A 21,762-nucleotide genomic window follows, 5' to 3' on the forward strand; every position below is an offset into this window, starting at 1 on the left:
CTGCTGTGTAGCTCGTATTTTCAAACGGGGCTACATCTTTTCTAGTGTGTTTCAGTAGTAATGTTTTAATAATTTTTCTTTTTTTTTTTTTTTTTTGTTTTAAAGTAGTCTAACTGGTTTAATCTTACAAAACTCTTCTCCATTTTCTTTTATTCAGGGTTAGAGAAAATCGAAGCCTTGCAACAGCACGAGAACGAAGACATTTATAAACTAGCATTTGAAATTATAGATCAATATTTCTCTGGTGATGATGTAAGTATGCTGAAGATGGAAAAGTATATACACTATGCTCTTAGCTTAGTAAGTACATTGTCAGTGTTCCTCAGCTCCAGTTGTCGTGAACATACATGATCTCCAAAGTCAGTTTTCCTGGTCCTTGTTCAGTGCACAATTTCCCTCAATTTAAAGTCTTTGAAGAATTTCTCAATAGTAGGACTTTTCTTCAGCAAAATCAAGAGGACTGCTCTAGTTTTGCCTAACAAATTGATTGATGCTCACGTAGTTTTGTCAGATTGACGTGTAATTACTTGTGATTAGAATCTAAACAGTTCTCTGTCCCTCCTTTTTATTTCCTCATACATCAATCTTTGAAAGGGGAAGCGAAGCAGGTCCTTACTTTGAGATTTCTGTATTTTAACTTGTATTTGCTCAGTCTGGATTCTGCAGTGAACAGAGTCATCAAAACTATGAACACTCTCTGCAACTGTTTGATCTAAACCACCCAATATTTTGTTGCACCCAGATTAGGTATTTTGACCCTCTGGTTCTAGCTCCTCCTGCTACTGGCTGCTTCCGAGTTCCTGAGGAGTGCTTCAAGATGCAATTCAAAGACAAATCATTTTTTCTCTAGGCTCTCCAGGTTGTCTGTAGTTCTGCAGCCTAGTAGACCAAGTTTTTCAATTCTTCTCTTAAATTGAACTCTCCCAATGCCACCTCTAACTACAGGACTCAATATTTTCAATTCATGGGCCCATCATGTGATTGGGAAGTTAGTCACCAGAGGTTAAGATATGTGAAAAGTTCCCTATGCCTGTAGTGATTCTGTGAGCAATGTCCTAGAGTCTCCATAGAAACTCTAAAACTTCTGTGTCTATCTGAAGAGCGCAGTCTGGTTAATGTGTGTGGAAAAATATCCCCGTTGAGGTTACTACTCCCTTTTCTGCATTTACTTTTTACATTAACACGATTTAATCTATGCTTGATGGGCTGAATATGCCTTCTTTACTCAAGGGCCGGACCTTCCTTCAGGTTATTATATTGTTACTATGTTTTCTGGAGCTTCTGAAACTCAAAATTTTAGAAATTCCGTAGTTGCTCCAGGGAGACAAGAGATTGGCTATGGTAACTTGATTGGCTGTGCTAAGCTGGACTGTCCAGGAGTGTTCTTGCCTTCTGTCACTTCAGGATCTTCTCGATTCTCATGAGATGTTGCTGGCTTCTTCATGCCCCTTCATTGCTAATCTCAGCTGTTCCTTTGCTGAGCCCTGTAAAGTGCACAGCCTGTACTTTAGGAACAGCACTAACAGCTTCCTGACTTCAGTTTCTGTATTAAAGGCAGGTGAGCTTAGGTGGGGTTACTTTGTAGTATCCCTGCAGAAGGCAAAAGTGCTAGTTTATCAAAACAAAAAGCTTTTGCTAAACATTCTGGAACCAGCCTGGTCTTCATGTGGGCGTGATGTGCAGATTGCTGCTGTCACAGAAGGCCTCAATCTCTTCCTCCCGGTTCAGACAGTGTCACCCAAAGTAAAGAGAGATTTTAGGTGAGTCAGTTCTGATGTGTGCACTACTGCAGGTCCAGGCCCCAGAAGGCTGTTCAGAGCCCCCACACAAGGTCTCTTTCCTGCTTCAGAATGACACACGATCTCAAATGAGGCTCAGACAACCAGAATCACCAGTGCAACTGGTGATTTGCAGGAGAGTGGGTAGGGTTTGAAGTAGTGCATTTTGTTGCTACTGACCATGTTATTTGCTATTCCTTGCGGCTGTAAATACCTAAATTCTAACAGCTCCTGAGGAAGCTGGGTGAAGTTGACTGCTGATTCCTTTCACTCTATCCATAGAGCAATGAAGTACTTCTTGTTTAAAATCATATTCAGATTGTGCTTATGACACCCATATAAAACTGCTCTGAAATGAGTAGTTCTAAATCCCTCAAATTCTGATGGGAGATACTAAGAGCTCTTTTAAGCTTCAGTAAGTATTTCAATGAGACGCTGATAAAAATATATTTTCATGTTGAAAGAAAATGGGAGAAAGTACAGAACTAATTTTGGAATCCACAACTAGTGATTAACTAACTCCAGAAGTACTAAAAATTGGCACTGAAAATTAAACTGCACAGCTTAAAATAGCAACTGTTTTGACCAAACAGCAGCACTGTCCCTAACCATTACAGTTTTCTGTTTCCCTAATGGTATTAGAACAGACTTGATGTGTTGTTCTTTTTAAGCATATTTGGGGAATTAAATTGGAAAAACTGATCTAATTTTACTGCAATAATATTAAAAAAAAAAAAACCAAAACAAACAACAAACCAATGAACATTTGTGGGTTTCTTCTCTGTGTACCCAGTTATGCAGGAAATCAGCCTCTCACATGTTTCTGCTGTTGTGTTTTGTAGATCGATGAAGACCCCAGTCTCATTCCTGAAGCCACTCAAGGAGGTACTTACAACTTCGACCCAACAGCCAACCTTCAAACAAAAGAATTTAATTTTTAAGTTCAGAAAAAGTGCAGCTTCTCTTGTCCCACACCAGTACGAAGCACCACCAGATGGCTACCAAGTGAAGAAACAAAAGGCTCCAAGACACACATGCCTCTTCGTTTTGATGCTTCTAAAGCAAGCCATGTATTGGTCACTTTGCAGTTGCCAAACATCACTATCACATGGACTGTAAATGCATATGCATGATCTCTTAAACTGTTTCAGAATTCTTTTTAACAGTCCCAACTACCTTTTTTTGCCTTTTTCCTGGTGCCACATGCTGACAACCGCTATCTGCAGTTTTGTTAAGAATATTCCATAGTGGTGGCACATTGGCTTTCCACGGAAAAGTAGCTTCTTTGGAAAATGGTGCGCTGTGGATCAAGACACTTTGGTATGATGCATACATTTTGGAAGACTTTACAGGGGCCCAGTTTGCTCTGAGCCTCCATCATCGTCCTCCACAAACGTATTTTCATAAACTTTATGTGGAAGAATAGATTCAAAAATGCAAGCCAAATGAATTTCATTGGTGAAACTGAAATAAAAGTAACTTATAAAAACACAACACTTGGCAATTGATTAAACACTTAAGTTTAAAACAAACAAAAAAACTACTTCAGCTATCAGTAATTGATGTGTGTTCATTAACTGCCTCAGAAACCAGGGTTGGAGAATGAACTGTAGATTTGGACTGGTAAAGCTTTTGCCATTATACCTAATTTTTGAGAACAGCGAGCCCTATTTGACCACTCACTTCAGCCTGTGTGTTCCTGCTGTTTTGAAGTAATCAAATGCTGTGCATGGTATTTTACCTGAGCTACAACCTGTTATGGACTTGAACTTCTGTTTAAGCTGAAAGCAAGAGTCCCAGACTGTAGAAAAAAAATTCTGTCCAAAAATGTATTAGTTAAAAAGAATCTTGCTTTCAACTTTCAGTAGTCAATATCTTCTGTTTTAAATTGATAATTGGATATGGTTGATTTATATTGGGTTTAAACTGTGGAGCTTTCATGTTTACTGTAATTTAGTCTTAAACTATTTTTTACTTAGTAACCAGTGCTTATGATGATGTGGTTGGCAACAAACCAGCAACTACTTAGAAGCGTCATAAAAGCTTCATTCTTGGAGTATTGGAAGAATAATTCACAAGTTAGTCTCAAATCTTATTCATGTGATTAGAACCATACAAACTGGTTGATGTGTGAGGCTGTGTCGAAGCTGCCGTTACTCAGCGTAAACCTGATGTGCAGCGCACATTAAATAACTTTATATAAGATATGTGAAGTCATTGCTTTTGGAAAATCGCCTGACCCAGTCACTTTCAAAGGGATTTTGGTATTGCTGGGGCGAAGATTGGTCATTTTGAAATTCTGTAAGCTATCACACAAACTGGTTTTGTTGCTGTTGTTTACTGGGTGTAATTTCCCAATGCATTGATGTGAAGGGATAGAAAAATCTAAACTAATTTAGTTATTGGATGTGGGTTGTATTTACTGTGATGAAGATAAGGACAGATGCCATCAGAGCTTTGTGGATCAGCTGTTTTTCCACTGATGAACAACACATAGCAGGTGTGCATTCATTAAATATATATCTGCCAAGGTGGAGCCACTTTAAAGAGTGAGTTGTCTTGTATCTCAGCTGGATACAAGCGTATGTTTAAACTGCAAGATTTTTACTTGCTAGATAATCTGTTTTAATATAGTGGTTTGGCCTCTGATTATTTATAGGTTTTATAAATTTTAGAATCAATTTCTCTTTAAGGTGGCTCAGATTTTTCAACTCTTGTGCACATAAAATTGAGTTGAAGTTCATTGTGCCTTTTTTCTTTTCCCAGAAGTTGAGTTGAAGCTTCATATGGTAACTGCATCCTATTCACACACTATAGTCTAAAATCTTGAAACTGTGTGGTGTTCGCTAAAAAACTAAACAATAAAAAGTCAAAGTTAGGTAAGGTCACAAAGTTTTTGTGAAATTAGAGTTCCAGCAGATGTTATTGTGAACAAATATTTCCCCCCTTCTAATTCAGTCTAGTCTCCTGTACGCCGTATAGACTGATGCATACCCAGTTCAGCCTACACTCACTGTTATTCTGGAGATTACATACAAATTGATACTGAAACAACAGTTCTCCTCTACTGTAAAGATTCGATCCTTTTCTTGCACTTGATGCATTACAATAAAAGTGAACATCGGAGAACTGGGTAAGGCAGGACAAAGTGCTTACTCAGTTCTTTCTGCTGTGACCTTATCAGCTTTTGATTGGGATTGCACCATTTCATAGTTAATAAAGGAAACAAAGTATATTGCTGCACTTTTACGTTTTCAGAACAGTGTTTAAAATTGCATTGTTTTTATTATTTTTTTAAACTATCAGTTAAAATAGACTAAAACGTTCTTTCAAAGAGGCATCTAAATGTGTTCCTAATTTTGTATATGGGCTTAGGTTTTGTAACCAATAAAAAGCTGCTATCAAATACTATAAAACATTCAAGAACTTATTTTGAAGGTTATGGAACTGCTTAGTCTTCATGGATTGACTTAGGGGTTTTTGTCTTTGACTAGATATTAGTTAGCAGAACTCCGCATCAAAGTTTGAAGTATGTTACAAGTATGAATAAAGTAAGCTAATGCAGTCATCTCTGAAACTTTGGATACGGAGTTTTATACTTTGTATGGAGATGCTTCCCAGGTGTGTACCAGGGGCTGGGGTAAGTGGGTTGCAGCTGTCCCGTGTAATTATTGAAATAGCAACTTCAGTTCAAAGGCTTGAAGGTGGACAAAGTGTCAAGGAACTTCCACAGTTGTCATCTACCTCCAGAAACATCCTTTCATGCTCCTGCTGCGAGGCTGATTGCTGATACAGTGTTAATTTAAGGTCAGGATGCTGCACACGGGGGGCCCAACTCCTGCCCAGTGTGGGTTGGGAGGGAGTGTGCACCAAAACTGGCCTTGGGCCAGACAGCCTTTCATGGCCTGTATCCCTCCCCCTGGCACAAGTGGCCTCATTGGGCTGCTACTTGGGAACAGCTTGGAATTGTCAGAGACTTGAATTGCCCAGCAGCCTCCTAATTAGTACAGTCCTGCTTTAATTACGGGACAGCACCACTGGAAGGAGGCCACTTGTGCTGTTTGAAAGGTGCCTGTGACTGCAGCTGTGGCTTTGCCATCCTTTCTCTGTGTCAGTTGGCTGAGCCACCTGGAGAAGAACCTAATTCCAATTTCCAAAAGCTGTTTAATCCCTTTGGTTCCTTCAGCTTTCAGCTGACAAACTGAACTGTGTTAGGTTTTTGCCACCTGTTAATCATCCTCTAGATTGTACCTGGAGGACTTGAAAGACACTACAGTGGAATAAATAATGCATTAAGACATGTCTAATTTAGAAAGATTAAAACCTAGATGCTACCTTAATGTTCCCCATACTTGTGAAAGTACAGACACTTCCATTTTGTTTGCTTGATCTGCTAAACAGAGAAATGAGTAAGAAGAGCCACTGACAGGAGATGTTTGATTTTTTTTTTTCATCTCAGTGGGCTCAGTGATAGTTGAGGCCCACCTTGTTATTCTGCTCTTCTCTAATGCCCTCCAGATTCTGAATGTCTTTCAAACTAGTCCTTTCCACCAAATGCAGTGTGTTGTGTTCCTTCTATTTTGTTGCACAAAAAGTACTTGTTGTGACATGATTATGCTTCTATTCAAACATGTGTAGGACAGCAAATGATGCCAAGCTATTAGGAACTGCTTTTCAGGAAGAAGGAAAAAAACCCGATCAGAAGAAAACTGTGGGCTCCAACAGGCAAAGCCTTGGGAGATTTTGCTGCAGGGGTTTGTTGTGATTGTCACTGTCACCTTGACAGCAGCGTGAGCTGGAGCTGCACAGGTCTGCTTCAGGCTGGGACATTACTTGAGGCTGCTCAGGAAAACTGCCTCGTGTCAAGATGCAGAGTTAGGAGCTCGAGCAGCTTTCTGATTCCCTGCTCCTGGTTTGTGTGTGCATCATCCTGCCACAGAAATGGTAATGGGCAGGTCCGTGACCCTGGAGCTCTCCAGCTGCTGCTGCAGGCACAGGAGCAACTCCATGTTCAAATGCATTCATGGTGCAGCTTTCGGGAGCAGCATCCCAGTTTGTACAGGAACATGAGGGCTGATTTTTTCCAACCTCAGTTGTAAGGTTTTAATGGTGGAGAGATCACAACCTCGTGTATCAAACCTAAGAATGTTAATAACGTGATTCTTTTGTTTTAAAATGAAGGTTGGAGCCTTTAGGCTGCTCTCTGCCTTCATCTATAGCAGTAGAATAGGTGATTGTCACCACACAACCTCAGGAAAAATGGCAAGTTCTGTGAAGGGAGAACCTACCCTGCAGGGAGACTCTTCCTGGACGCAGTGGGGGAGCTGCAGGAGGCAGTTGGTTTTCCATTTGCTCCGTGAATTCAATAGACTGGCTTCAGGGACACACGAAGGTGTGGAACATGGATTAACTGTCCTCTTTTCCTAAGTAGGGTCCTGTGGAAAACTGATGGTTGGATTTTTTTAATGTGCTGAAATGAAGTGCAGGGGAGCTCGTGTCAGCATCTGCTATTTGCAGGCTGATCGTCTTTAGTGGCTTTATTTGCTTGTTTTTACCCCTAATTCACAGAGCCCGATGATGACCCATACAAAATTATTTGTATACAAAGAGGGAGGATGAAATTAAAATATTTTGCCAGTGGGCTTCAGCAAGTTCAGTTCTAGGTTTGTGTGGAGAAATGCTTAGGGGAAGCTGCAGCTCTTGCCTGAGATTAGACCCATCACCGTTCCTATCTGTTTGATGCAGTTCACAGCTGGTTCTCCCTGCATTTCATTCTTTAATATCCTGGCAGAACTCCCTGAAATCTGCATACTGTCTGCATTTCCTGACATTGAAAATAAGGGATAAATTCCTTCTGTTCTTGCCATGTTGGCCCAGTAATTGTGAGAGTATTTATTTGACATTGGTTCTGTAGGAGTGGTTTGCCTGGTCTTAGGTTTTGTCATGTTAAGCATGGCAGCACATAAATCTCAGGAGGTGATCGGTGTAGAGGGAGCATTTGGACTTGTCAAATTCTTCTTTTTAAGTCAAATATGTAGAAAATTTCAAAAAATGTGTTGCTTTGTCAAAAGAAATGTGCTCTTTCAGTTGTTTCAGATCTCTCAGTCACTGCCTTTACTGGTTTAGAACAAATATCAATTTAAAAAAAAAAAGCTAACCCCCCCCTCCTTTAAAATGTATGTTTGTTTCAACTACTACTAAAATGTTGCATCTTGCATGGAAAAAATTCTGTCTGAAGGGCTCATTTGTGAACACTTAGAGGGAGCTGGATGTGCTGGATACTTAGCGCTAATACTTCCAGCTCTGTAATCTCAGTCTCAAATCCTCAAATTTCAGGGCTCTGTGCTGAAATATTTAACCCTGTGGTGAGAAAAGGGCCCAATCCAAGGGGAATAATTAACAAGGCAGCACCTTGCTCCTGCAGCAACATGTTCCTTTCTCCCTGCTATCAAACTGCTGGGGTTTTAAATGCAACCTCATTGTCAGCAGCACAGAGCCAAGTGTTTGCACTGAGCTTTGCATGGCTATCAGTATCCAGGGAGGTGTTTTCATGTGAACTCAACCAGAGGTCTGTTCTTGAAATATTAAAAACTGATGGAAAGGGAAGAAATCACTTCTGGTAAAGGTCACAGTTTTCTCTGTATTTGATATTTTAGTCAACATCTAAACTCCTGAATTTTTCCAGAAGTTTTACTCACCTCAGTTATGTTTTAGTTTAAATTTAATAGAAGAAAGACTTGGCTCCTAAAGATGGGAAAGAAAATTTGCAGATGTGAGTCCTGCACGTTTAGAAATGGAAGTTTACTGAGGTCCATGATTTTTCTTGATGTAATCTGGGGGCTGCTTCTCATGCTTCCAGTTGCAAGAATACAGCAAATATTCCTCAGGGCCTTTGTTTGCCCTTAACCCAGTCCCAGTCACCTACTCAAAGAGAAGCACTGCAAGCACTAAGGTGTTAACACGGAGGACTTAGGGGCTCTCTTCTCCCTGCTTGGAAATCATCAGACAACAGGCTGATGAACTGCATCCATGCTCCTTCCAACCTAAGATGGTGTGAGAGCTGGAAGTGGTGGCAGAGAAGTAAAAGCTCCTTGCTAGTTGGGTGTCAGTGCCAGCTGCAGGCTCCTTGCCTGGGGGCTGACTTCCCAAATCAGTCTGTCCCCATCCATTACACCAGAGAAAGCTGGTGCTCTCATAATTTGCTCCTTACTCAGTGTGTATTTGCTCAGGGTTATAAAGAAGATGGCTGGAACTGAACAACTAACTTGAGGCTGCCCAGCTTTTGTTTTGCAGCTGAAATTTCCTGCACTGTCCATGTTTTTTAGGGTATGGGTGTTTGTTTGGTGGGAGTTTTTTGTTTGTTTTGGGTTTTTTAACAGCTGTATTATTTATATTGCTATTCTATCATGGGTATAACATGCAGTCTCAAAACTCACAGCAGGGATGTAATCGAAAGCTCTTCCCTGGGGCACATTACCTTCAAGAAAATGGCAAGAAGATTCATTAAGTTCTAGGACCAAAGAGACTGAAGTAATTCGATGAGGATGCATCTCCTACGAGGAAGATTGTAGAGGCTGTGAGATGCTCCTGTGTGGCCATGGCCTGGGTGGATCATTTCCACAGGCTGCTGATCCAAAAGACAGGCAAAAGTAGGGCGAGCTAGAGCCAGCCCTGAGGGCACAGGAAGGCACAGCCTGTCAGAAGCCATTCTGTGGCATTTTCAGCCTCTCTGGTTGAGCCTCTCATCTTTCCCAGAGAATTAATTCTCTAAGGATCTGTTTTCCAGCGATTTTCCTGCCTCCAGTGGGACATGAGCTGCCATGCAGCAGTGGAGGCGGTCAATAGGACCTTCAGCTCCACTGAGAGGGCTACAACAAGGTCATTTGTTACCTCTGCTGAGGTGCTGGGGGAACAGATAGCAATGTGAGTGTTTTTATGATGTGGAAGAAGGGTAGAGTGCAGAAAAGAACAACAAAAATACGGAGTGTGAATTTTTTATTTAAGATAGAGTAGCATCTCGTTGAAGTAAATGACAAGTGCTTCTTTCCCGGGGAGGAAATACAGGAGAATAATGGTCTCTCCTAGGGAGAAAGCCTGGGGGAACCAAGGGGTCAAATCAGCACCTTCCTGCCAGGCTAAGGTGCCTGTATCACCTGAAGGCCTGGGGTTACCTGCAGCCATCTCCAGCAGGACATGTCCCCACCCTCCCAGTCATTCCCAGGCACTGTCTTTACAGAGCTGCTTTTTCTTGGAAGCACGGCAGATATTTACACTCATTCTTCCCAGGGCAGCTCTGGAGATTCAGGATTATTTTCCTGTGTTTGCAGCCCAAAACCTAATCTTCCTGGCTGAGCTTCCGTTGCTTTGCTAGTGATGGGTCCACTCCTTCATGCAGAAATGGAGCATCCTCAGGAATGGTCTGTCATGTTTTTCCTCCGTGTTGGCCTTCCCCAAGGAACAGGGAGAAGCTACTTCTCCATCCTTGTGTAAGCTCCACCCTGAGGTACACTGTGCAGACACCTTACAGCTCCAGCCATGTACTGACCCAAACCTCATGTCTCTGAAAATAGTGCCTGTGCTGAAGGGTGGACTTTTAGCACTGGTCTTCATTTACACCATTATTAAACGAAAGGACTATTGTTAAGTGTTGTCAAAAGCTAGAAAATCGTGAGGTGTAAATTTGGTGTCTTTATGAGCAGAACAGACTCTCGCCTGATCCCCCAGGAAATGAGGGTCCCAACTCTCAGCTGGTATTGTTCTTCCCCAGGAAACCTCCAGTTTAGTCTTGCCAAAGTTATTTCCCACCATTATCAAACCTCACATGGGCCCACGTGACTCTGTTGTCTCTCTGCAGAAACCAGTGGCTTTGTAACCCCACCACTGTTTGGTTAAAAAGCGAATATTTCTCCTATGTCCAACGCAAAGCGTTGCTGCAGAGTCACCAATCACCAGGCAGGGGGTTTTTGTGCAAGTGGGTGTAGCCTGTCTTTAAAAAACCCCCTCATTGCCACATCCAAATGTGTTAAGCCAGCACAGGCCAAAAAAACCTAACAAAAAATATGAGGGGTAAGGGAGAATTAAAGAATAGTTTATCAGCTCTAGTTGCTCCAGGGAGACTGTTTCTCACAGCAATTAGCAGACAAGACATTGATGGTGCTGGTCTGGTTTAAAGCACTAAAACTTTGGAGGAGAAAATTGTCCAGGTGGGTTTGGAGCAGAGATTTGTGCTTCTGGTCTGACCACAGAGAGGCAGGTGGAGCACAGGCAGAGGGGGACACACTTGTCAGGTCTGGGTCATAGCAGTTGCTTAAATTATCTTTTTTTTCCCCTTTTGGCAGGAATTTTATGCAAGTCACACTGTGTGAAGTATGAGGTGTGGGGATGATGCCATCCTGGCCGTGGATGCATCGCTGAGTTCCTAACCCAAATCCCAGCCTTCACCTGGCATTTTTAACAATATCCAGATGGCAGGCTCAGGGCTTTGACTCAAGGAAATGCATCATGAAAAAAACCAAGTGTGGGAAAGCTTAGATGAAGGCCAGTTAATTAACCCCCTGAAGCCTGTGATGTATTGAACAGCAGTTTGTCATTTGTCTTAATCGTTATTGCATGACTGGCTTTTAATACCATTTGTCACCAGTTTTGATTTTTTTAAGAGATGACTTCACACGTGGTTTTGCTCTCTGTTTTTTGTTGGTGAGTTACCTGTGGACAATCTTTAGAGGCGGTATTTCAGAGTTTCTTTAAGAGGAAGAAATTACTTTACAGCTGTTAGGTGCATTAACCAAAAATTAAGACATTTCACTGCGTTACACAACCTGTCTCCTAATAAAAAAGAGGGGATTGGATTTTTCCCCCCGCCACACTGTATTTGAAAAGAAGGCTCTTCTTAGCCTTTAAAAAAATTCTTACTGACATTTCTTCCCCCAGGCATTTTCCAGGTCTCTGGCTGTTGCCCAAACACTCTCCTCCCGGCGTTACATCCGGTCACAGATCTCTCTCATGCACCCTGTGCCTGCCTGTTCTCTCTTTAAATACTTTTGGCAACTGTCCGTGCCCTCACCCTGCAGCCCCGAGATCTCATGGTTCCCCTCTGATCTCAGGCCCTTCAGCAATACTGAAACCCATCAGGGAAATTCCACCAGAAACTGCAGGACAAATGGCACGTAGCTCCATCTGAAAATAAAGCAACAGTGCCAACAGCAGAAATCAGCCACTGTGCAAGTAGAAACTGTTTTGTGTCATGGACTGGCTGAAAAATGGAAGTTGTGAAGAGAGCGGGGAAAGGTGAGTCACCCTTCCTGTGCTGGTGAAGAGGAAAAGATGAATTGTTGGTCCTGGTTTTAATGTTGATTGATTGGGGTTTTTTTTCCCCCCAGTTTGCTGCTTTCCTGCTCTCTGGAGGTGGATGGAAAACTTCATGACAAGAATTTAAAAAAAAAAATCGGTGCTGGGTTCATACTCAGGAAGCTGCTTTAAAAACCAGTCCCACAGAGAAGTTAGTAAATCAGTGAGGAATAAGCTCTGTCCTTTCGTAAACAGTGTCAAAGAGCAATGAAGTGTCTTGGTGTCCTTGAAAAAACAGCAAGACATGGTGGCAACTCCCACTGCAGTGATCCCTGCAGAGCAGAGATGGGAGGCCCAGGGGCTGGAATTGCTAATAGGCCTGGGCAGGGAGGCTGCTGTGACAGCTCCAAGCAAGGGGAGATAATGACCTGTATGGCTCATCTCTCATAGTGGAGGCGTGGCTGGGAAGATTAATGCACAATTATGGATTCTGGTTATGTCACCCTAAAGATTAATACACACCAGAGTGCATCCAGAAAAGTTTCTTAAAAAGGATCATGACCAACCAGAACGGGCTCTGGGACAAATAACCTGAAGGATGCTTCAAATTTATGAGGAACCTGAAACAAAGTTCTAAGGACTTTTCTTTTACCTGCTATTCAGAGAGAAGCTGTGTTATTTTAGAAATCACAGAGCTGAGACTGTGACATCTATCACATGTCCAGGAATATGAAGACTAAGTTTGAGGGTGCTCTCCTGGCTGAAATCCACAAGGAGAGATGTTTTAGGGATTAATATCACTTCCTGTGACAGGGGGTCTCCTGCAAAATTGCCAGGAAACTTCCCTCCCTAAAGCCGGCTGCTTCCTGCAGGCTGCCATGCTGCTGCCTTTGAACCAGGCAGGAGTTTTGACACTGGAACATTTAAGTGCTGTTGGATGAGCGTCCTGCAAGCCTTTGATTAGAGCAGTGCAGTGCTCATTAGATTCACTTGTTTTAGCAGCTGTCCAACACTGGAGAAAAGAGAAATCATTAGAAGTAAACTCTGTCTTGCCATTTCAAACATTCTGACCCATCATTGTTTTGACAGTCTCTGAACAATGGCATAAATGGGCTGAGTAATGCGACCAAGCGTCCAGAAAAGCCTTATTCCAGAAAACAAGGATGGTAAATCACATGATGCCCCATGAGATGGGGTGTCTTGCCAAATAACTGCTTCAGGGGAAGTGAGAACAATTTCAGTAACTGGAATGTTGCTTCGTCAGTTTCAGACACTCAGTATTCCCATCACCCTTTCTTCCCCACCTCCCACCTTGCTGTTTTCATTTTTAATTGGGGATGTCTACCAAAGACTGGTAGTTACCTCTATTTGCTGCCAGAGGAGGCTGTCTTTTTATCTTTTTTAAAGAGCTTAAAAAACACTCAGAGGAGAATGGGAAGGCTTCAGTGCCTCTTTTAACTACCAGCAGCCAATCCTGTAGAGTCAAAGGCAAAGGGACACTTGGGAGTAAGACATCACCACAACAGCCTTTCAGTCTCTGTTGAATTTACCTTAATGCACAATTTTCTGTTTTGTGTCACGTGAGACACAAGATCAAAACACCAGCAAACTCAACAAGGACAATATTTTTTGGCATGGCAATACAGCACGGAGCCTTTTGTGTTGTGCCCCTAGAACTGGTGTCCACAATGGCCAACAGGTGTGTGGGAGCCTTGCATGCTAGAGGCAAAAAATGCCCACCTCCAACAAGCTGGAGGTAGATCAACCAGCTTATGTCACCTGTAAAGGTTTGAAGATGTGATTTTGTCCTCCTCACCATGCACACAGGTCATGTAATTAATTATATGATTCAGTGCTGTTTAAATACACTCATAACTGCGATTGCTTAGGTCACATCGACAGTGCAGCACTGTTTTATAGCACGTAGTAGTTCTACATTAATGCAGCTAAAACAGTTGGGAAGGATTCTTTTATTGAGACTCTCCTATAAATGGCTGATCCTGTTTCTTCGTGACTGTTTGAGCTCTCTATTCGAGCTGCTGCCTTCTATGAAGTGTGGCTAATAACAGCATCAGTAACAGCTGGACAATGAATTCTTTAACAACTGTAAAAGCTCTGGTATGAACAGAAAAGGATTTTGCTGTGTATTTCTCCTTGCTGTTTCTAGGCTGAGTATGCTGTTCCTTGAAAGCAGCTGATTTCTGAATAGAAACAGAAATGGAAAATAGAAATAAAGATGTTGTATCCTATCTCTCCCCTTCCCCCATTCATTTCATAATGAAGCAGGGACTACTATGAAATATTTTAATTTTAACTCTGGATAACAGAATCTTGGATACAGGGAGCCCCCAGGCACACATTTTATAGGTCTCTCCAAAGGTAGGTTGAGCAGGATTGGACAAAAACCATCACTGCCACACGAGTGTTTTAATTTGCCCTGGACACAGCTGAGTGTGGAGAGACCTTTGGTCACCAACCTGCCGGTGCCCACAGATGCCCATGGTTACCAACCAATGCATATGGAGTGGTCCCATGCAGTTTCAAAAGTCTGAGAGACAGGGTTTTGTCTTGGTTGTTCAGGCCACCATGAGAGTATTTAGAGGTTGACTGGCCATGGAGATGTATTTTCAAGCATCTTAGTAGTCAGGTCTGATTTCTTTATATTTAAAGAAATATATTTTAATAATATATAATAAATTCGTATTATTTAAACATAATCCAAGGAAAATAAGGGACCATTTTCATGAAGTAATTCTTTGATAAAAATGATGAATGGAGAAAGAACCATTAGAAGAAACGCATCAATTAATATACACACATCCTCAAACTGCATTACACCATCAAATCCCGACTTGAAGATTATTAAACCTGTAGATGCCACACTAAAACCAAATAGCTGCTTGGCCATTTGAACCCCTGAGCTTACACTGCTCCCGTTCAGCCACTCCTTTCAGTGCCTTCCTGCGTTCCCAGCCAAGGAACATGTGATTCGTGCTGAGAGGGAAGCAGCATGGGCACATCCAAACTCTCCCGTGCGGGGATCACCCCATCTGGATAGATGCATCTGGACTGGGAGCTGCAGAACGAAGAAAACTTCTGTCCCTTGCACACATCTTTGTTACAACTCCTAAGTATTAAAAAGCATCCTTGCTGAACCTCTGGACACACAGGTGCGGTGGATGAGTGGAACATGGTGGCAGTGGGACAAGCTGCAGCCAGAGATGAAAGTCCAAGAGATACAACCAAAACTGTTCCGCGATGGGAGTTTTGCTCAGAGATCCTCCTGGTGGGTTTTGGTGGTGAGGAGCTGGGTGTTTCACTGTGTGTGCCAGCTGCAGCTCTGCTCCTCGTAGGGAGTGCCTGGAGGCTGGAACCCTCCGTGACAAACCTGCTGGCAGCCGTGAGTGGGAAGGATCCATGTGAGAGGTTCAGGTTTGCTCTGGAGCTTGCCTCCTCTCTGCCAGCCCCGTGATGGGCTGCTCCTGGGATAGGGAGCTCTGCTCTGAGCCCCGCAGCAGGATTCCCAGGATGGCCAGGACTTCTTGCAGGCCCTGGCCAGTGTGGGCACTGCACCCCCGCAGCACCCAGCGGTGCCTGGCCAGCCCCCCCAGCCGCAGCATCTCCCCCAGCTCGGCAGGCGCCAGCGCTCCCGGCACATCCTGCTTGTTGGCCAAGAGGAGCACAGGGACGCCAACCATGCCGGGGTGGCTCAGGGCCTCCTCCAGTTCTGCCATAGCTTCCTCCAGCCGGGCCATGTCTGTGCTGTCAAGCACGAAGATGAGGGTGTTGATGTCCTCCAGGTAGTTGGGCCAGCTGGCCCGCAGGCTGTCTTGTCCGCCAACATCCCAGAGGGTGAAGGAAATGCCACAGGGCGTTTTCAGAGGCTCCACGTTGAATCCCACCGTGGGGCACGTCTCCACTGCCTGGCCGCTCTTCAGCTTGTACAGAAGTGTGGATTTGCCAGCAAAGTCGAGCCCCAGAATGATAACTCGAGCATCTCTTTTCCGCCAGCCTTTGGAGATCAGCTTCCCCATCTACTGCCGCAGCTGTGGTGGGAGGGGGAAAAATGCAGCCAAAAAAAGCAAGCAAGCTATTTCCTTGATGATGTCAGTCATTAACAGAGTGCTCAGTCCTGCCTCTCCGAAAGAGCACCTTAGGTTTGCCGAAGAAAGTCGCGAGCAGCCGGGTTTTGCTTTTCTCTGCAGCTCAAATGAGGTGAGAGCGATTATTTATGAGGTGTGCAGCAGAGCCAGGGAGTGATGCTCAAGACAGCAGCTCCACACCCCAGCTCCGCTGCCGCTCACTTCTTTTCATCCGGGACCCGAAGTGATTGGTGCAAAAGAGGGCTAACATTTTGCAGGAAGAGGTGGGGAGACTGTGGAGCAAGTTTCCTCCTCACCACATACATAAATAAATGAGCTTCTGTTCATTGGCTTGCCTAGGAGAAATCCACCCCCGGCAGGACAGGACAAGGAGGAACCCGGGTTTCAGACCAGGGTTACTCTGGGAATTTGCTGAATCACAGCTCAAGGGTGGGGATTTAAAGCCTTTTGAGCAACAAGACAACTATTTTTCTGCCAGTCTTACGTTAAAAAGTACAAAAAAAATCACTGTATCATCAGCTTTTGCTGCCTTTTGTGCAAATGGTAACAACAGCAATTTTAAAAAATGCACACAAGCATTTTTTTTAATGTCTCACTGAAATACAATGAGTCAAAATGCCATTCCTGGGGCAAAAAATCCATAAAATTGTTTACATCAAAGTACTTACTACATTTTAACTTTTTTAAGTGAAGCAAAGTCAGTCCCCTGTGGCTGAGGAGGTACAAAAATCCCCTAAAAGAACAGAAAACAGTTTAACAAGACAGTACCCCTTGCACTTAACATGCCAGAGGCAAAAATGTGCTGCAGCAACAGCTCCCAGACTCGCTTGTGCAAGAGCAGCAGATGACAGGCAGCAGAGTCCCAGCAAAGCCAGTAATGATCTCTCTTCTTTATTGGTTGGGTTTGGCTCCTAAGAGGCTGCTCGGAGGTGTGCAGACCTCACCTCACCTCACAGCAGTAAGGCAGAGCTGCACTCTAGCCACCTTCATTTGAGAAAGAAATGGGATTCACCCCTGCTTCCCTGGGACCACAGGGGAATTTTTAACACATCTGTGGGAGAGGCAGTTTCCTCAGCAATAATCTCCACATGACAGCTCCACGTCACAAGCATCGCTGGAGGTGAAGTTCAGCACAGCATGTGGAAGGGACTGTGGGGTCAGTTGGTCACTGAGAGGCATTATTTCTTCCTCTGGGGGCAAGGTACTTCAGTTTTCCACCTTTTACCAAAAGGAAGATGCAGGAGAAAACAAAAAACAAACAAAAAAAAGAACACAAGGAGTCCTGCCCACTTAGGCCGCACGGGATTGCAAGTGGTGCAAAACAGATCACATTTTGCAAGATACCACTGTTATAAATGTCTCTCCCATTGTTAACCCACAGAACTGGTTGGCACCAACAGCCTCCACAAGGCTTAGGCAACTTATGGATGTGTAAGACGGGTTTTAATAATCATGGAATACCAGGCTGGAAGGATCTCGAGGATCATCTGGTCCAACCAACCTTTCAAGGCAAAAGCACGGTCTAAAAGAAGCTCAGCACCCTCTCCAGTCAAATCTTTAGTGTCCCCAGGTTCTGTGGAACACACCACTTCCCTGGGGAGATTATTCCAATGGCGGCTTGTTCTCATTGTGAAAAGTTGTCCTCTTGCGCACAATCAGAATCTCCCCAGGAGTAAAATGTACCCATTACTGCTCATTTTTTCCATAGACTCCTTGTAAAAAGGGATTCTCTGTCTTCTTTGTAATCATCTATTAAATATTGGAACACAGTGATAAGGACTTTCATAAGCATTTTTTTTCTCAAGATGCAACAATAAAATTGTGCAGCATATGTTCACGTGTGATCTGTTCTAAAACCAGTCTGCAAGTGCAAAATCGGCAGAAAGCTCTCTAGATGTGGATAAAAAAAGAGAACTGTAATGTGCAGCGGATTCTGGCCCTTCAGGGCACTGCTTGCACACCCTGAAGTGTGTGTTGCTGCCTGAAGGTTTTCCTTTTGTCCATGTTCTTCATTTTTTAAAATAAATCCTTGATCTGCTTGTTCACCATTTTGGAATAACCTTCCGTCCCACATTTCACTGTCCTTTAAGATCAGTATAGTTGGTATTTTTGGACATAACAGTGGCTCAAGTGAATTGTGTCTTGATCTTTTCATGTTTCTCCTGCCTTTGCTGCTGCTCATCTTCTCTGAGACTTGGCAGGCAGTGGTGACACACATCTGTTTAATCTGACCAGACATTCATAGTACTGTAATTCCCTTCAAGTAAATTAAAATACAGGTGCAGGAAGCAGGGGAGAAATAAATCCAGAATAAAGGATGCAACTAAGCCAGGTTTTCTATGGCACAGAATACAGCAATTTATGGGCAAATAGAGGAAACACTATGTTCTTTTTCTTTTTTTACATGCTTATACCCTATGTATTGAACCCCAGTCTATTTTCTTTCTTCCTGACAATTATTCCAAATACAGATCCTGTGCCTATAGAGCCTCTTCAACCCACAGCTATGTTACAAAAGCATAGTATTTCCAATAAATAATACATAGGAGCAATTACAAGTCTGTTTAAGATAGAATGAAAGAAAAGAAAGTAAAAGTGGACAAGATAAGCTCTGAGTGCATTTATTGCTGGAACAGAAAGGCCAGGTACTAAATAATTCAGACATTGTGTTCAGAGGCAAGGACAGCCCCTATTCAAGCTGTGTCTCCTGTGGACAGAATAAATGTTGTCTTGTGTTTCATGTCCTTGAATTCTCAGGAGCAATGCTAGTTCCATTTATAGTTTCACAGAATTTCAATTTATTTGTTTGCTGTTCTTTAGGCATGCATTTCTCTGCTTCCTAGATATTCATCCCAAAAAAAGCAGTAATCAGTACTAGTAATATAGGACAGCATCCCCACTCCTTCCCATGCCCCAAATATTCAAATTACAGGGATTTTGTCCTGATCACTGTATTCACTCCTGTTTGTTCCAACCTCTGCCACTTCTTTGGCAGGCAGTTCCAGGGAGACAACTCTTCACAGAGCCAGGAATAACAGGTCTAGTTCTAGTCCTTACTGTGAGTGTTCATCCAAATGGCATCTGCTTGGAACAGCAAGTACATCTCAGTCCAGCGAAGGCACAGTGTGCCTCCCCATCCAGACGTGCTTGTGTCCCTGAGAAAGGCCACCAAAGCCACCATGCGCCCAGCCCTGCCTGTGTTTCCTGCAGGATCTCCTCACTATATCTCAAATGGAAGGACCACCCATGGAGAGCATGCTCAGAGCAGCAGCTGGTGGGAAAGCCTGCTGGGAGATGAAGGAGGCCCTCGACACAGGTGGATGTCTTGACCTGCACAGCCCTCCTGCTGGCAGTCACCTTGAAGGGGACTTCTCTGTGGTTGGCCTGTGAGAGTTTCTTGTGGACCTGCCAGGATCAGTGGATTTGACCTAGCCAAGGTGCCAGGCTAAGACTACAACAAAGCCAAATGCAATGGTTCAGGCTCAGAGAAGTTTGGCCTTTTTCTTTCCTGCATCCTGCTCCATTCCTCTTGTTCTGCCCTCGATTTCTGGTGTGCCCGCAGGAAACTCACTCCTTCTAACAGACTCATGCCAGTTCACTCGGCACGAGCCCAGGAAGCTGCCTGTTCCATCAGGGTCACTGGGTAGCTGTGAGAGCTGGCAGCTGAAGGCAAGCTGTTTCCTCCCGGAGAAGAATTCCCAGAGGCTTGAAACATGGCTTAGCATAGTCTGAAAGTTACACAAGACAGCCACAGGCTACGACATGCCCTAGAAAAGCCTGCCTGCAGTGATGTCTCTTGACAAGGTATGATCTTAAAGCTGTAACAACACCCTAAAGTTCAGAATGACAAGACTCACACAACAGAAGACACAGCAGATGTTAAGCACTTGTTCTTCAGGTGCCCATCAAGCACTCTGAGAGGCGTTGGTACTTCCAGGGCATTCCCGGTGCGGTTAGAAATAGGACTTTTTTCTCAGAGTCCAGCTCATCCTGTGGTCCTTGTTTCCCCCTCCTTTTCCGGGACAAACATTTGGTGAAGGAAAATGTTTTTCTGGTAGCATAACTGGCAGCAGACAGGCTATCAGCTTTGTGCATTCCAAAGTTAACTCTTTCCAATAGGGAAGGACTCTAGCTGGGAAGCACAAAACCTCACCTGCTACACCCTCGCTGATGCCATGTGACAGTTCCCAAGAGAGGAAGCTTGGTGCCTGACTCTTCTCAGACCCCTCCTGTTTGGCCTGCTGGGACCCATCCCTGTGCTGGAGGATGGCAGCCACTAGGACACAAACACGCCCACGAGTGCGAGATCCTGCTCAACACAGAGACCTGACGGCCAGGGCAGGTGGTGCCCCTGCACGTGTCCCAAGCCTGCCTGCTCCCTGGCTGGGGACAGTGGGACAGCTCCTGACCATCAGGCCCTGCCATTAACTCTCTGCATTGCACCCTGACAACAAGGTGAATGTGGAGAAATATGGCACAGAGCAAAGACTTTTTTCCCTCACGTTCTCATCCCTTAGCAGGCAGATGCTTCAACAGTAGGATGACATGGAAAGGAGAATTATTTGCCCTGCTTTGATTTATGTTTGAAGTACTATGTCTTTTGTATACGACTGTAGAATATTTTCCACAAATATTATTACTCTAGTATCTGAATTTATGCTTTTCCAAAGCTGTCAAGAATTTTATCAGGATGCAAGTCCTCTCTCCAGACATACTTATTCAAGTGCTACCCAAGCTGTTTTAGTTTTTCCCACATAAATTGGCAGTGCTCATATTCTTCTATGTCACTGAAACTCTCATTCCGGATGCTTCTTCATTTGTCTTAAATTCACAGATCTCTTCCTCCTTGACCCCTAACATCTTAGCTTTGTCTCCTCAGGACAACTTAAAATTAAGCTTCTTTGGCATCCTTACCTATCCTGACACCATTATTCGCTTTCCTGATACTATTCATTAACTCTTCTTCTTCTAGGATAGTTGGTCTCTATCCCAGCTTAGGTCATACACTCATCTATGCCACATATTGCACACAAGCCATTTTCACCTTAGAAACTAACTAAAAACCAGCTCTGACTATTTTGAGGGGCCTTTAGCTCAATTCTTAATTATTATTAATGCTTCTAGTTGAAGAGGAAAAAAAAAAGGAGCAAAAAAAGTGTATGCTTACAAAAACATCAGTGATAAGTGTGCCAAAAGAAGGCTCCTGTATCCTAGTGTTTGCTTTTCCATCTGTTGAATGTAAAAGCCATGAAGCGAGGACTGGCTTTTGGGGTTTTTTGAGGGCGCTTTTTTTAGTATTCCTTTGGTTTCTATTGAGAGGAAGCCCTAAAGAGACTATCTAATGATGCTTAACCCTACTCCCTAGCTGCACTAAATATAATATAGGTGATATCTTATCTGTTACTTCTATGGGAAGCAAAAATTATACTTTGGAGGTATGGTGATTAAATTCATCTCTCCATATTAGTCTGGAGGAAATCCTGCTTTGCAATACACAAATCCAGCTCCCTTTAAGGTGGCCTTCCCTTGTTACACTTCCAGAGGAAGAAAATGGGATTAAAATGACAGTGCAAGCATAGACCTGAAAATGTACT

General features: G+C 43.5%; 2 protein-coding genes across 3 annotated transcripts in view; one reads left to right on the forward strand and one right to left on the reverse strand.

The window, feature by feature from the left end:
- Window positions 1-5,194, forward strand: part of KPNA3 (karyopherin subunit alpha 3) — a 46,821-nt gene extending 41,627 nt beyond the window's left edge. For both annotated transcript variants that reach the window (XM_066176131.1, XM_066176132.1), the window contains exons 16-17: window positions 158-252; window positions 2,621-5,194. In XM_066176131.1, the coding sequence (XP_066032228.1) occupies window positions 158-252; window positions 2,621-2,719 (194 nt within the window). In that variant the 3' untranslated portion in view covers window positions 2,720-5,194. The remainder of the gene's footprint in view (window positions 1-157; window positions 253-2,620) is intronic.
- Window positions 5,195-14,056: 8,862 nt separating this feature from the next.
- On the reverse strand, window positions 14,057-16,347 carry ARL11 (ADP ribosylation factor like GTPase 11). The gene has a single exon (XM_066177448.1). It carries the CDS (start codon window positions 16,097-16,099, stop codon window positions 15,494-15,496), a length of 606 nt encoding a protein of 201 aa, XP_066033545.1. The 5' UTR covers window positions 16,100-16,347; the 3' UTR covers window positions 14,057-15,493.
- Window positions 16,348-21,762: the final 5,415 nt, after the last annotated feature.

This window comes from Chamaea fasciata, unplaced genomic scaffold (assembly GCF_029207755.1).
Source record: "Chamaea fasciata isolate MVZ Bird 193981 ecotype frontalis unplaced genomic scaffold, bChaFas1.0.hap1 SCAF_2, whole genome shotgun sequence".
NCBI classification, from domain to species: Eukaryota; Metazoa; Chordata; class Aves; order Passeriformes; family Sylviidae; genus Chamaea; species Chamaea fasciata.

Excerpts from the sequence above, each read along its gene's own strand:
- ARL11 (XM_066177448.1), bottom strand. The coding sequence starts at position 16,099 with ATGGGGAAGCTGATCTCCAAAGGCTGGCGGAAAAGAGATGCTCGAGTT.